The sequence below is a fragment of the Theropithecus gelada genome, chromosome 1 (genome assembly GCF_003255815.1).
Source record: "Theropithecus gelada isolate Dixy chromosome 1, Tgel_1.0, whole genome shotgun sequence".
In the NCBI taxonomy this organism is placed as follows: Eukaryota; Metazoa; Chordata; class Mammalia; order Primates; family Cercopithecidae; genus Theropithecus; species Theropithecus gelada.
In genome coordinates this window covers 35,181,217-35,194,985 of record NC_037668.1, presented here as the reverse complement: position 1 = coordinate 35,194,985, position 13,769 = coordinate 35,181,217, and the positions used below count along the sequence as shown (strand labels likewise).

General features: G+C 59.0%; 1 protein-coding gene across 2 annotated transcripts in view; it reads left to right on the top strand.

Moving 5' to 3' along the window:
- Positions 1-13,695, top strand: part of PLEKHG5 (pleckstrin homology and RhoGEF domain containing G5) — a 30,720-nt gene extending 17,025 nt beyond the window's left edge. For both annotated transcript variants that reach the window (XM_025395175.1, XM_025395165.1), the window contains 19 exons: positions 3,863-3,992; positions 5,469-5,574; positions 5,981-6,041; positions 6,284-6,375; positions 6,845-6,979; positions 7,280-7,433; positions 7,986-8,189; positions 8,266-8,451; positions 8,818-8,913; positions 9,644-9,694; positions 9,815-9,964; positions 10,352-10,462; positions 10,569-10,718; positions 10,810-10,947; positions 11,096-11,215; positions 11,765-11,897; positions 11,991-12,106; positions 12,200-12,396; positions 12,864-13,695. In XM_025395175.1, coding sequence (XP_025250960.1) covers positions 3,863-3,992; positions 5,469-5,574; positions 5,981-6,041; positions 6,284-6,375; positions 6,845-6,979; positions 7,280-7,433; positions 7,986-8,189; positions 8,266-8,451; positions 8,818-8,913; positions 9,644-9,694; positions 9,815-9,964; positions 10,352-10,462; positions 10,569-10,718; positions 10,810-10,947; positions 11,096-11,215; positions 11,765-11,897; positions 11,991-12,106; positions 12,200-12,396; positions 12,864-13,629 — 3,096 coding nt within the window. In that variant the 3' untranslated portion in view covers positions 13,630-13,695. The remainder of the gene's footprint in view (positions 1-3,862; positions 3,993-5,468; positions 5,575-5,980; positions 6,042-6,283; positions 6,376-6,844; positions 6,980-7,279; positions 7,434-7,985; positions 8,190-8,265; positions 8,452-8,817; positions 8,914-9,643; positions 9,695-9,814; positions 9,965-10,351; positions 10,463-10,568; positions 10,719-10,809; positions 10,948-11,095; positions 11,216-11,764; positions 11,898-11,990; positions 12,107-12,199; positions 12,397-12,863) is intronic.
- The last annotated feature ends 74 nt before the right edge of the window (positions 13,696-13,769 follow it).

Sequence of the window (13,769 nt, the reverse complement as noted above, 5' to 3'; positions counted from 1 at the left end):
GAGACAGAGTCTCGTTTTGTCACTCAGGCTGGAGTGCAGTGGTGTGATCTTGGCTCACTGCAACCTCTGCCCCCGGGTTTAAGCAACTCTCCTGCCTCAGTCTCCCGAGTAGCTGGGACTATAGGCGCATGCTGCCATGGCCAACTTATTTGTATTTTAGTAGAGACGGGGTTTCACCGTGTTGCCCAGGCTGCTATCAAACCCCCTGAGTGCAGGCAATCTGCCTGCCTCAGCCTCCCAAAGCGCTAGGATTACAGGCATGAGCCACTGTACCTGGCAATTTTTTATATTTTTAGTAGAGATGGGGTTTTGTCATGTTAGCCAGGCTGGTCTTGAACTCCTGACCTCAAGCAATTGAGTGAGATTACTGGGGAACAAGACATCTCAAAGTGCCACACCACAGATTACTTATTAATTACAGGTGAAAAAGGGACTCTACAAGGTATAGAGGTCCCCAGAGGATCCAGCATTACAGGCGAATAGCAAGAACACACAGTCAGCTCTGTGGTGTCCCTGCCTGAACGCTCAGTTTGAAACTTTCTGAGGACCACCAGACGGATCCACATTGAGGAGCTCTGTGCAAGGCTCCTGGCTCAAAGGCTTAAAAAATGTCACGGTCGGCCAGGCATGTTGGCTCATGCCTATAATCCCAGCTCTTTGGGAGGTCAAGGCAGGCAGATTGTTTGAGCCCAGGAGTTCAAGACTAGCCTGGGCAACATAGTGAGACCCTGTCTCTACTGAAAATAAAAAATTAGTTGGGCGTAGTGGCATGCACCTAGGAGTCCCAGCTACTAAGGAGGCTGAGGCAGGACGATTACTTGAGTCCAGGAGGTTGAGGTTGCAGTGAGCTGTGATCATGCCACTGTACTCCAGCCTGGGCTACAGATTGAGACCCTGTCTTGAAGAAAAAAAAAAAAGGCAATGTAATAAAAGACCACAAAAAACAAGGCCGGGTGCGGTGGCTCACGCCTGTAATCCCAGCACTTTGGGAGGCCAAGGCGGGCAGATCACGAGGTCAGGAGATCGAGACCATCCTGGCTAACACGGTGAAATTCTGTCTCTACTGAAAATACAAAAAATTAGCCGGGTGTGGTGGCGGGCACCTGTAGTCCCAGCTACTCGGGAGGCTGAGGCAGGAGAATGGCATGAACCCAGGAGGAGGAGCTTGCAGTGAGCCAAGATCGTGCCACTGCACTCCAGCCTGGGTGACAGAGTGAAGACAAAAAAACAGAAGACCACAAAAAAACAAGTAAAGAGTCTGGAGTATGGTGGTCCGATCTTGGTTCACTGCAACCTCCGTCTTTCGGGTTCAAGTGATTCTCCTGCCTCAGCCTCCCAAGCAGCTGGGACTATGGGCACGCACCACCATGCTTGGCTAATTTTTTGTATTTTTGGTAGAGACGGGGTTTCGCTATGTTGGCCAGGCTGGTCTTGAACTCCTGACCTCAAGCGATCCGCCTACCTCGGCCTCCTCAAGTGCTGGGATTACAGGCATAAGCCACCTCATCTGGCCAGAATTCATTCTTAAAGGATAAACATAACCAAATGCCACGTGTGAACCTTGATTAGTTCCTATATGAGGAAGTATATCTGTAAGAACATTGTTTAGATACTTGGGAAAATGTCAATATAGACTCTATATCAAGGTTCAGTTTCTCAAATGCGACAATTCTATGGGGTTTTGTAGGAAGAGTGTCTTTGGTCTTAGGCAGCACCATGGTTTCTGCCCCAGGGGAGGGGGTTGCTGAGAAGAGAATGGGAGAGAAAGTGGATGTGGCAGATACCAACAACTGGGGAGTCCAGAGGGCGTGTGCTATTCTTACAGTTTTTGGTAGGTTTGAAATATTTTAAAACAAGTCTGGGCGCGGTGGCTCATGCTTGTAATCCCAGCACTTTGGGAGGCTGAGGCAGGCGGATCACCTGAGACCAGGAGTTCGATACCAGCCCGGCCAACATGGTGAAACTCTGTCTCTACTAAAAATACAAAAATTAGTCTGGTGTGGTGGTGCACGCCTGTAATCCCAGCTACTCAGGAGGCTGAGGCAGGAGAATCGCTTGAACCTGGGAGGCGGAGGTTGCAGTGAGCCGAGATCGCGCCATTGCCCTCCAGCCTGGGCAACAGAGCAAGATCCCTTCTCAAAAAAAATTTAAAAAAATAAAAAGAAAAGAAATATTTTAAAATAAAACTTGGGAAAAATAAAGAGAGTGGGAGGAGAGAACTAGGAAGTCGTGAATACTGATACCTGTTTACAGAGTTTAGCTGTGAAGGGAAAGAAAGAAAGTCAGCCTAGGCCGGGCGCGGTGGCTCAAGCCTGTAATCCCAGCACTTTGGGAGGCCGAGACGGGCGGATCACGAGGTCAGGAGATCGAGACCATCCCAACATGGGCTAACATGGTGAAACCCCGTCTCCACTAAAAAATACAAAAAACTAGCCGGGCGAGGTGGCGGGCGCCTGTAGTCCCAGCTACTCGGGAGGCTGAGGCAGGAGAATGGCGTGAACCTGGGAGGCGGAGCTTGCAGTGAGCTGAGATTCAGCCACTGCACTCCAGCCTGGGCGACAGAGCGAGACTCTGTCTCAAAAAAAAAAAAAAAGAAAGTCAGCCTAAGCTGGAGGGTGAGGTGAGGCCTCTGTAAAATGAAGAAATAAGGCTGGGTGTGGCAGCTCATGCCTGTAATGCCAGCATTTTGGGAGGCCAAGGTGGGTGGATCACTTGAGGCCAGGAGTTTGAGACCAGCCTGGGCAACATAGTGAAACCTTGTCTCTACAAAAAATACAAAAACTAGCCTGTGGTGGTGCGTGCTTCTAGTCCAAGCTACTCGGGAGGCTGAGGCTAGAGGATCATGTGAGTCTGGGAAGTCAAGGCTGCAGTGAGCCATGATTGTGCCACTGCACTCCCTGTCTCAAAGAAAGGAAAAAAAAGATGGAGAAGCCGGGCGCGGTGGCTCACGCCTGTAATCCCAGCACTTTGGGAGGCCGAGGTAGGCAGATCACGAGGTCAGGAGTTCAAGACCACTCTGGCCAACATAGTGAAACCCTGTCTCTACTAAAAATACAAAAAAATGGCCGGGCACGGTGGCTCACACCTGTAATCCCAGCACTTTGGGAGGCTGAGGCGGGCGGATCACGAGGTCAGGAGATCCAGACTATCCTGGCGAACACAGTGAAACCCTGTCTCTACTAGAAATACAAAAAAATTAGGCCGGGCGTGGTGGCTCAAGCCTGTAATCCCAGCACTTTGGGAGGCCAAGACGCGTGGATCACGAGGTCAGGAGATCGAGACCATCCTGGCTAACATGGTGAAACCCCATCTCTACTAAAAAAAAAAAAAAAAAATACAAAAAACTAGCCGGGCGAGGTGGCGGGCGCCTATAGTCCCAGCTACTCGGGAGGCTGAGGCAGGAGAATGGCGTTTTTGAGACTCCATCTCAAAAAAAAAAAAAAAAAAATTTAGACGGGCGTGGTGGTATGTGCCTGTAATCCCAGCTACTGGGGAGGCTGAGGCAGGAGAATTGCGTGAACCCGGGAGGCAGAGGTTGCAGTGAGCCGAGATCAAGCCACTGCACTCCAGTCTGGGTGACAGAACGAGACTCTGTCTCAAGAAAAAAAAAGCTGGAGACAAAATAACCACGTGTTAGTGTGCCCATGGGGGAATGATCCAGCAGACGGGAAACTTGATGATGTGGAAGACGGGGGACTGCTGGGGGGTGTCCCCTCACCCTGGATCGAGGGATGGATCCATTAGGGAGAGCTGGCCCAGGTTGGAGCAGGGCGGTTCATTCTAAGTCCCTGCAGCCCTGAGCCGGGGTCGGGGGATGTGGTGGAGCTCGTGGACCTCCTGAAGTCTTCTGTCCCCACCCCAGGTATGTCACCACGCCGACTGCCAGCAGCTGCACCGCCGGGGACCCCTCAACCTCTGCGAGGCCTGTGACAGCAAGTTCCACAGCGCCATGCATTATGATGGGCATGTCCGCTTCGACCTTCCCCCACAAGGTGAGCACAGGCGGGAGCCACAGCTCGGGCCCCCGGAGCTCCTGTGGCAGTGTTTCAGTAACCGTTGGAACCATGCTAGGGCATCCTAAGGACAAGTCGACTGTACATAATGAAACCCGAGTATGTCACGGTTCCTTTTGTTCCAAATGTTTTTAGCAAGAGAAAAAGTCCATGACCCTTCCAGAGGCAGGCCTTTCTCTATCTGGTGCTGTGTTCTCACTGGCTCTCACCTCCCGCAGCTGCTCCTGCCCCTGGCCTGTGGCCCACACAGAGAAGGCCCCTTTCTTTCTAGTTCTGCCTGTCCTCAGGGCAGGGGACTTCTGGACAAGTCCTCCAAGCCAGGCTGTGGGCCTAGCAGAGGCAGTGTGGAGTGGGGTGGTCAGATCAGGAGGCACTTGTAGCAGGAAATAAGAAATTCCTCTTGCTGAGCAGGGACCCAGCTCAGGCCCACCGTCAACTGCCTCTGGAGGGCTGGCTTGCAGGCACCCAGGTCTGGTGAGAAATGCCAACCCCTGTGTCCTTTCCCAGCTGATCAGAGGAACAAAAGGACTCTTCTGGTTGGGCACAGTGGCTCATGTCTGGAATACAAAAAATACAAAAATTAGCCAGGTGTGGTGGCACCCGCTTGTGGTCCCAGCTACTTGGAGGCTGAGGCGGAAGGATTGCTTGAACCCAGACAATGGAGGCTCCAGTGAGCCATGATCGTGCCACTGCACTCCAGCCTGAGCAATGGAGGGAGACCCTGTCTCAAAAAACAATAAACAAACAAAAGGATTCTCTCCCTCTGCCAGGGCCCCTTGGGAATTCAGGTGTGGTCACAGCATGGGGGAGGGGAGGCCTGGAAGAAAGACCCATGGACTTTGGTCCCTTCCCTGACAACCCCAGAGGCAGGACTTCCTTATCCTTATTTTATAGAAGGGTAAATTGAGGCCACAGGTGGGTTTGCTTTTGGGGTGGAGCTTTACCATGGGTGTTATCCCAGGGCCTTTGTGTCCTTTTGGGTCTGTGGGGATAGATAGCAGTGACTGAGGCCACGTGAGGGGGCTCACACCTGTAACCCCAGCACTTTGGGAGGCTGAGGTGGGTGGATCACTTGAGGTCAGGAGTTTGAGGTCAGTCTGGCCAACATGTTGAAACCCTGTCACTACCAAAAATACAAAAAAATGAGCTGGGCATAGTGGTGCACGCCTGTAATCCCAGCTACTCGGGAGGCTGAAGCACGAGAATCGCTTGAACTCAGGAGGCGGGGATTGCAGTGAGCTGAGATCACGCCACTGCACTCCAGCCTGGGTGACAGAGTGAGACCCTGTCTCAAAACAAAAAACAATGGCTGAGCCCCTCTCCTCACAGAACTGAAGGGCCCTCGCTACCTTTCATCTGGGGGTTCCAGGGTAACACTGTGGTCCCTCTGGAGGCGGCCATGCTGCAGGCTAAGGAGGGGCGGGGAGGCACAACCCCCTCCCGCTTTCTCCCAAGGCTCTGTCCTTGCCCGGAACGTGTCCACCCGGTCATGCCCGCCACGCACCAGCCCCGCGGTGGACTTGGAGGAGGAGGATGAAGAGAGCTCTACGGATGGCAAAGGGTAGGTGAGGGGTGAGTGGGCAGAGATACCTGGGGGGCCCCAAGGCTGGGTCTCAGATCAGACATTCAGGACCAGATGCTTTGGTGCCCTCTCCGAGTAAGGCTGACGGGCAGACCTCTCCCCACCCCTGTGGCTGTCCTGACTACGGGAAGAGGCCACCCAGCCTGGGCCAGCGTCCAGGGCGCTTGGGATCCTGGCCCACACCAGACCAGGTACCGTTCGGTGTGACTCCCATGTTGGCCACCAGAGGGCGCACAGCCCCATTCGGGCCTGGCAGGGTTGAATCCACGCGGGTTACCTGTCACCTGGGGTGAGCGAGGGGTGGGGAAGCCACAGGCCCACTCGCCGCCCACGCTGGTGAGGGCCACCCACACCTCCAGCCTCTGCCCTCCCTGCTTCCCTGCAGGGACCGGAAGAGCACAGGCCTGAAACTCTCCAAGAAGAAAGCAAGGAGGAGACACACGGATGTGAGGAGCATCCCCGGGACGGCACATGGGAGCTCCCGACAGCCTGCGCCCTTCCCTGAGCCTGGGCCTCTCTCCGGGACTGGGGTGGGGAGGTCTGCATCCCAGGCTGCAGAGGCCTGGGAGATCGCTGGGGTTCCCTTTCTTGCTGGGGTTCCCATCCCAGACCGGAGGGTGGGGAGGGTGGGGAGGAGGATGGGGAGGAGAAGCTCACAGCTCCCCCCCGCCCCGCCCCATTCTCTCAGGACCCGAGCAAGGAGTGCTTCACCCTGAAATTTGACCTGAATGTGGATATCGAGACGGAGATTGTCCCAGCCATGAAGAAGAAGTCGCTGGGGTAGGGCTTGGGGGCGCTCAGGATGGAAGTGGGACTGGGAGCAGGGGTGGCCCCATGTTGCAGGTTCCGGGTCTCTGCAGGTGTGACCTGTGTGTCTGTGTGGTGGCCTGTAAGCGAGCACATCCCTGCATGGGCAGACCCGTGTGGGTGTGCACGCCACTGTGAGGGAGTGTGGCGGGGTCTGTGTACTTGTGCGTTTTAATCATGTATGCAGGAGCCAGGCCTGCGTGTGGGCAGGCGTGTGACAGGTCTGCCATGGTGTGCAGATGCGCCTGTGTGAGGACCTCTGCGGGCAGGTGTCTGTGGACCTGTGTGTGATCCCACACGGGCTTCCCTTTTCCGTTGGGAAGGTGGGGGAAGGTGGGGGCAGCTAGGGCTGTGGGTGGGGCAGGGGCTCGTGGGGGCAGGGCCCAAGCTGAAGCGACTGGCCGCCTTGTTCTAACGCACACGCCTCCTGTCCTGGGGGCAGGGAGGTGCTGCTGCCTGTATTTGAAAGGAAGGGCATCGCGCTGGGCAAAGTGGACATCTACCTGGACCAGTCCAACACACCCCTGTCCCTCTCCTTCGAGGCCTACAGGTTCGGGGGACACTATCTTCGTGTCAAAGGTGAGCAGCAGCCTGGGCCAAATGGGGCCGCTGGGGATGGCGGAGCCTCCTGGAGATGGGCACCTTCCCAGGCTCAGGTTCCCATTGGCTGTGGGCCTGAGCAGCCTCATTACCATACAGGTGTCTCTGCTGGGTGCTGCTTGCTGGGGGGAGAGGCGGGGTCGGGGGGAGGGCTGGCAGGGCACGGCTGTAGGGGGAGGGCAGGCAGGCCTTGGTGTGGATCCTTCAGGGAGAGAGGACTGGGGCCCCCTCCTCCACCAGACCTGGGTACTGAGGATCTCTCGTGGCCCCCACATGCGGCCCCAGCCAAGCCTGGAGATGAGGGCAAGGTGGAGCAGGGCGTGAAGGACTCCAAGTCCCTGAGTCTGCCAATCCTGCGGCCAGCTGGGACTGCACCCCCTGCCCTGGAGCGTGTGGACCCTCAGAGCCGCCGGGAGAGCCTGGACATCTTAGTGAGGAGGGGGGGGTGTGTCAGGGGAGGGGGTGGGAAGGGCCCCAGGCTGGACCCACAGCGCCTCCTCAGAGGCAGTCACCCTGGGTCTCTCACTTCCCCCTCTTGGGGATTTAATTGCTCCTTCTGGAAAGTGGGGCTGGCTGTGAGAGTAAGGGACCCTCTCTCTCTGGACCTAGCGCAAGGTGAGGGCTTGTATCTGAGACTCTTCTAGTGCCAGCGGGTCAGGGAACCTGTGTGTGCATGTGTGCGTGAGAGAAGTGCCCGGGGCTACAGACCGCCCAGAGCTGTGTTCCAGAGTGCATCTGAGTGTGTGTAACTCTGCGCTTCATGCTTGAAGCTGGGGGACTTGGGGCTGATAGTCTGGGCGTATCTGTATCTGGACCTTCCAGTCTCCAGACGTGTCTGGGTCCCAGGAGAGGGGACACCCCAGGGTAGAGATGCAGAGACCCTCCTCCATCCCAGGCTGGCCTGAGGCCCTGGAAACCCACCTTGGGGTGGGGCCATGGGGGCTGGCAGGGGGTCCCGGCCCTGACCACCCCTCCCTGGTCAGGCCCCTGGCCGCCGCCGTAAGAACATGTCGGAGTTCCTGGGGGAGGCGAGCATCCCTGGGCAGGAGCCCCCCACGCCCTCTAGCTGCTCTTTGCCCAGTGGCAGCAGTGGCAGCACCAGCAGCGGCGACAGCTGGAAGAACCGGGCGGCCAGTCGCTTCAGCGGCTTTTTCAGCTCAGGCCCCAGCACCAGCGCCTTTGGCCGGGTATGTGGCCCCATCTGCCCAGGGTCAGGCAGCTGGCTGGCCGTGACCGCTGACCCTGACCAGGGTATCCTCCCAGGAGGTAGACAAGATGGAGCAGCTGGAGGGCAAGCTGCACACCTACAGCCTCTTCGGGCTGCCTAGGCTGCCCCGGAGGCTGCGCTTCGACCATGACTCCTGGGAGGAGGATGATGAGGATGAGGATGAGGACAATGCCTGCCTGAGGCTGGAGGACAGCTGGCGGGAGCTCATTGATGGGCATGAGGTGAGTGCGGGCCACAGTGCTGCTCCCTCCTTGTCCCAAAAGGAGGACAGCCCTTGGGAGGAGGATCTAGTGATGAGATGTTCCATGGGATGCCCCGAAGAGGCCACTGTTATTATGAGCCCACTTTGGAGACAGAGGCTGGATGAAAATGGTGTGCTGCTTGGCTGTTTCAATGGCAGAGGAGGGCCCAGATCTTGGGTGTCTTGACTGTGATTATTCACGTGGTATCAAGGGTGACCCTGCTCCTCTTGGGACCTCCGTGTCCCCGTTGGGAAGATGAGAAAGCTGCGTGCAGTTTGCTTATCCTCCCTGGCCACCCGAAGGTGCTCCAGGCCTCCTTGTTGACCCGTCCTGCCCTCCCTGTAGAAGCTGACTCGGCGGCAGTGCCACCAGCAAGAGGCAGTGTGGGAGCTGCTGCACACGGAGGCCTCCTACATCAGGAAACTGCGGGTGATCACCAATGTGAGTAGGGGCTGCGCTGGTCCCCGTAGTCACCCTGCCCCCCTCTTTCTGGTCTCTTTCTGACAGCCCTCAGCTGAGTGGGAGCCTTTGCAGAAGGAGCAGGTGCCTGGCAATGAGGTGGGGGCAGGAAAGTCAGACAAGGGCTGTGCCCAGGGAGGAGGTGGCTCCTAGAGGAACCTGGGAGGGGGCTTCAGGCAGGTTTGCCAGGTTCAACTGAATTAGCACAGGTGCAGCTTCATTCTTTCACTTTCGTTCAGTGGCTGTTTCCCAACACTTGCTGTGTGCTGGGTGCCCAGCAGCCCACACCCTGGACGGGCCAGAGTGAGCCGACAGTGTAGGGATTTCGGCTCAGGAATGGGAGCACCTGCCCTGGGCTTGGAGCTTCCTGGAGGGAGGAAGCACCCTCAGAGGTGAAATATGGAGGCTGAGCCAGGGCAGAGGTGGAGAAGGGAATTCCAGGCGTGGCTGCAAGGTCAGTCTCCCTGGAGCTTCCCTCCAGGAGGGACCAGGGCAGCGTGACCCCGGGAGGGCTGTTGAAGGCTGGGTCTTTCCTCAGGGTCTGGACTTCCCAGGTGCGAAGGCCAAAGGGTACAGCCTCTGTATCCCTGGCTGCTGTGGGGCCTCCTGGAAAGGGGAAGGGGAAGGAGTGGCTGGGGAGCCTGAGGCTGGGTGGGGCCTTAGGGCTGAGACAACCTCCCGACCCCAGCCACACCATCCCCTGACCCCACAGCTGTTCCTGTGCTGCCTCCTGAACCTGCAAGAATCAGGGCTGCTGTGTGAGGTGCGCTGGGGTCCGGGGGCGGCGGCGGGTGAGGTACCGGGAAGGAGGGCGGGACCTGGACGTGGGGCGGGGCTAACCTGGCGGAGGGGCGTGGCCAACCGCACCTCCCGCGGCGCCCAGGTGGAGGCGGAGCGTCTGTTCAGCAACATCCCGGAGATCGCGCAGCTGCACCGCAGGCTGTGGGCCGGCGTGATGGCGCCGGTGCTGGAGAAGGCGCGGCTTACACGGGCGCTGCTGCAGCCCGGAGACTTCCTCAAAGGCTTCAAGATGGTACGGGCGGGGCCTGGCGCAGGCAGGGGCACTAAGGTAGGGCTGGGGCGCTGAAAAGGCTCCACGGCCCGATCCGATCTGCCCAGCATCCCCAACCTTCCCCGGGCCCGTGACCGCACTTGACCTCCTGTGGCCAAGGGTGAGGAATTACCAGGCGGTCGCCCGAGTTTGAGCACCCACCTGGCCATCTACCCCTGCTTCCTGGCCGCGAGTGATCTCTTTGGCTGAGGCTCAGTTTCCTCATCTGGAAACAGGGATCATAAGCTTGCCGCCCCCTTGGGGTGGTCGCCCAAGTGCCCTAAGGAAGCGCTTGCGCAGAGCCTGGTGCGGGCCGGCCCGCAGGGAGCGCGCGGTAACCGGCGCCGTGGTTGTTCTGCCCCGGGCCAGTTCGGCTCGCTCTTCAAGCCCTACATCCGCTACTGCATGGAGGAGGAGGGCTGCATGGAGTACATGCGCGGTCTGCTGCGCGACAACGACCTCTTCCGGGCCTACATCACGGTGAGAGCGTGCGCGCCGTGGGCGGGGGCGCAGGAGGACTGGACCCTGGGCGGGGCAAGGTGGGGCGGGGCCTGCCCTGAGCCCCGTCCCCACTCCCCCACCGCAGTGGGCCGAGAAGCACCCACAGTGCCAGCGGCTGAAGCTGAGCGACATGCTGGCCAAACCCCACCAGCGGCTCACCAAGTACCCGCTGCTGCTCAAGTCGGTGCTGAGGAAGACCGAGGAGCCGCGCGCCAAGGAGGCCGTCGTCACCATGGTAACCCTGATGGCCGACAGGGGTGGCCTCCCCTGCACGGCTGTCTGCCCCGTCATGAGCCTGGGCCTGAAGCCCCCTCGCCTGCCCCTAGATCGGTTCCGTGGAGCGCTTCATCCACCACGTGAATGCGTGCATGCGGCAGCGGCAGGAGCGGCAGCGGCTGGCGGCCGTGGTGAGCCGCATCGACGCCTACGAGGTGGTGGAAAGCAGCAGCGACGAAGTGGACAAGGTGGGCGTGTGTCTGCGGGGGTTGCCGGCTGGGAGAGAGGAAGGCCAAGCTGGCAGGCAGGGTCTTTGCTGGGCATCTCACTGAGGATGCCTAGCTGAGATGGGAGTCAGGCTCCGGCCTCCCCTACACTCACGCCCTCTGTCCCCAGCTCCTGAAGGAATTTCTGCACCTGGACTTGACAGCGCCCATCCCCGGCGCCTCCCCGGAGGAGACGCGGCAGCTGCTGCTGGAGGGGAGCCTGAAGATGAAGGAGGGGAAGGACAGCAAGGTAATTCCAGGGCCACCCCACCCCCATGCCCTGTCCTTCCTGGGGACCTTCTGGGCCCCAGTCACTGGTTCTCACTCCCCAGTCACTTGGATGGTGACTCAAGAACCGGTGACCTTGTCATAGTGAATGACAGTTCTCTGTCTGCCATTCACAAATCCAGCAGCAGGGCCCTAGCCCTTGAAGGCACCAGTGGACCCATTTGTGGGTGCCATGTGGGTTCCTGGTGGGAGGGCAGCCACATTCCACAAGTGGGCCAGGAACCCCAGAGGCTGGCTACAGTGCCGTGGCCCCTTCAGGCATGGGGCAGGCTGAGAGATTGCACATGGTGACTTCAAAGTCACCACTCTTCTTTTTAATGTAAACTTGTATTAAGTCATCGACGTACATCTCAGTGAAAGAGAATCATCTTCCTCTTCATTTTAATTTTACTTGAAGGTTCACGCTGGGAGGAGTGTTTGACAAAAACCGAATGCTCCCAGGGGAGGCTGGGGCCACAGTCCCCGGCCCTGACCCTGCTGGCCTCTCTGCACTGCCCCCCCCCAACTGCAGATGGATGTGTACTGCTTCCTGTTCACGGATCTGCTATTGGTGACCAAGGCAGTGAAGAAGGCAGAGAGGACCAGGGTCATCAGGCCACCCCTGCTAGTGGACAAGATTGTGTGCCGGGAGCTACGGGACCCTGGTAAGGGGCCCTGGTCCCCCGTTCCTGGTCAGGGACTGTGATAGGTGGGGGCCATCGTCTCTGCTGACACTGACTTGGGCCTTCCCTAACCAGGGTCCTTCCTCCTCATCTACCTGAATGAGTTTCACAGCGCTGTAGGGGCCTACACGTTCCAGGCCAGCGGCCAGGCCTTGTGCCGTGGCTGGGTGGACACCATTTATAACGCCCAGGTGAGCGCAGAGTAGTGAGTGGGTGGGCAGGGCAGATTAGGGAGCTGCTGGTCACAACCCATTCTGCCCCATGTACCCCAACACTGCCTGCAGAACCAGCTGCAACAGCTGCGTGCACAGGAGCCCCCAGGTAGCCAGCAGCCCCTGCAGAGCCTGGAAGAGGAGGAGGATGAGCAGGAGGAGGAAGAGGAGGAGGAGGAGGAGGAGGAAGGCGAGGAGAGTGGCAATTCAGCTGCCAGCTCCCCCACCATCATGCGGAAAAGCAGCGGCAGCCCCGACTCTCAGCACTGGTATGTCTGCTCATGACCACCCAGCACGTCAAACCAGGACAAGTACTCCAGCCCAGGACTCCTAAAGGCCCAGCCACGCTCCCTTCCTCCCAATGGCCTCTTGTCATGAACACTGTGGGAGCGGGGCTCTATCTCCCCCAGAGTCCAGGTCGGGTGGGCAGACACCTTTCCACGTGCTGCCAGCTCTGATCCGTTCGTGGCAGCTGCCTGGGGTGCTGTGCTGAGGATCCTTAGGGCAGATCCAGCCTTGGCAGGGAAGAGTACTGGGCTTGCTACTGAGGTCTGTTGTGGGCACTGGAGCTGGAAGATCTGCCACACCTGCCACATGCTGCCATCTCTGAGCCTCTAGCCCCAGGAGGACAGACAGGAGGGCAGAGGGTATAAACCACTGTGCACTGCCCAGCCTGGGGCTGCCTCAGGCCATCTAGGTTTCATGGCCTGGGCTGACTCTGCTCCTGGCCCCACAGTGCCTCAGATGGCTCCACGGAGACCCTGGCCATGGTTGTGGTGGAGCCTGGGGAGACGCTGTCCTCCCCCGAGTTCGACGGCGGTCCTTTCAGCTCCCAGTCCGATGAGACCTCTCTCAGCACCATTGCCTCATCTGCCACGCCCACCAGTGAGCTGCTGCCCCTGGGTCCAGTGGACGGCCGCTCCTGCTCCATGGACTCTGCCTACGGCACCCTCTCCCCAACCTCCTTACAAGACTTTGTGGCCCCAGGCCCTGTGGCAGAACTAGTGCCTCGGCCCCCAGATTCCCCACAAGCTCCTTCCCCTCCACCCTCGCCCCGTCTCCGCCGCCGCACCCCTGTCCAGCTGTTAACCTGCCCGCCCCAACTGCTCAAGTCTAAGTCCGAGGCCAGCCTCCTCCAGCTGCTGGTGGGGACTGGCACCCATGGAACATCCTCTGCCCCCAGCCGCAGCCTGTCAGAGCTCTGCCTGGCTGTCCCAGCCCCAGGTATTAGGACTCAGGGCTCCCCTCAGGAAGCTGGGCCCAGCTGGAATTGCCGGGGGGGCCCTAGCCCTGGCGGTGGTCCTAGGCTAGCTAGCTGCCTGGCTGGGGAACCTGCAGGCTCCCACAGGAAGAGGTGTGGAGACCTGCCCTCGGGGGCCTCTCCCAGGGTCCAGCCTGAGCCCCCACCAGGAGTCTCCACCCAGCACAGGAAGCTGACCCTGGCCCAGCTCTACCGAATCAGGACCACCCTGCTGCTTAACTCCACGCTCACTGCCTCGTGAGTGGCCTGGCCTGGGGTAGGGCAAGTGGCTCAGGGCACTGGCATGGGGGCCCAGTCATGCCTGGGAGTATCGCATTTGGGGAGGGTGATGGCGGAGGGAGCCTGAACCCTGCCCAGTGTCTGGGTGCGGGGGGCTGTGGT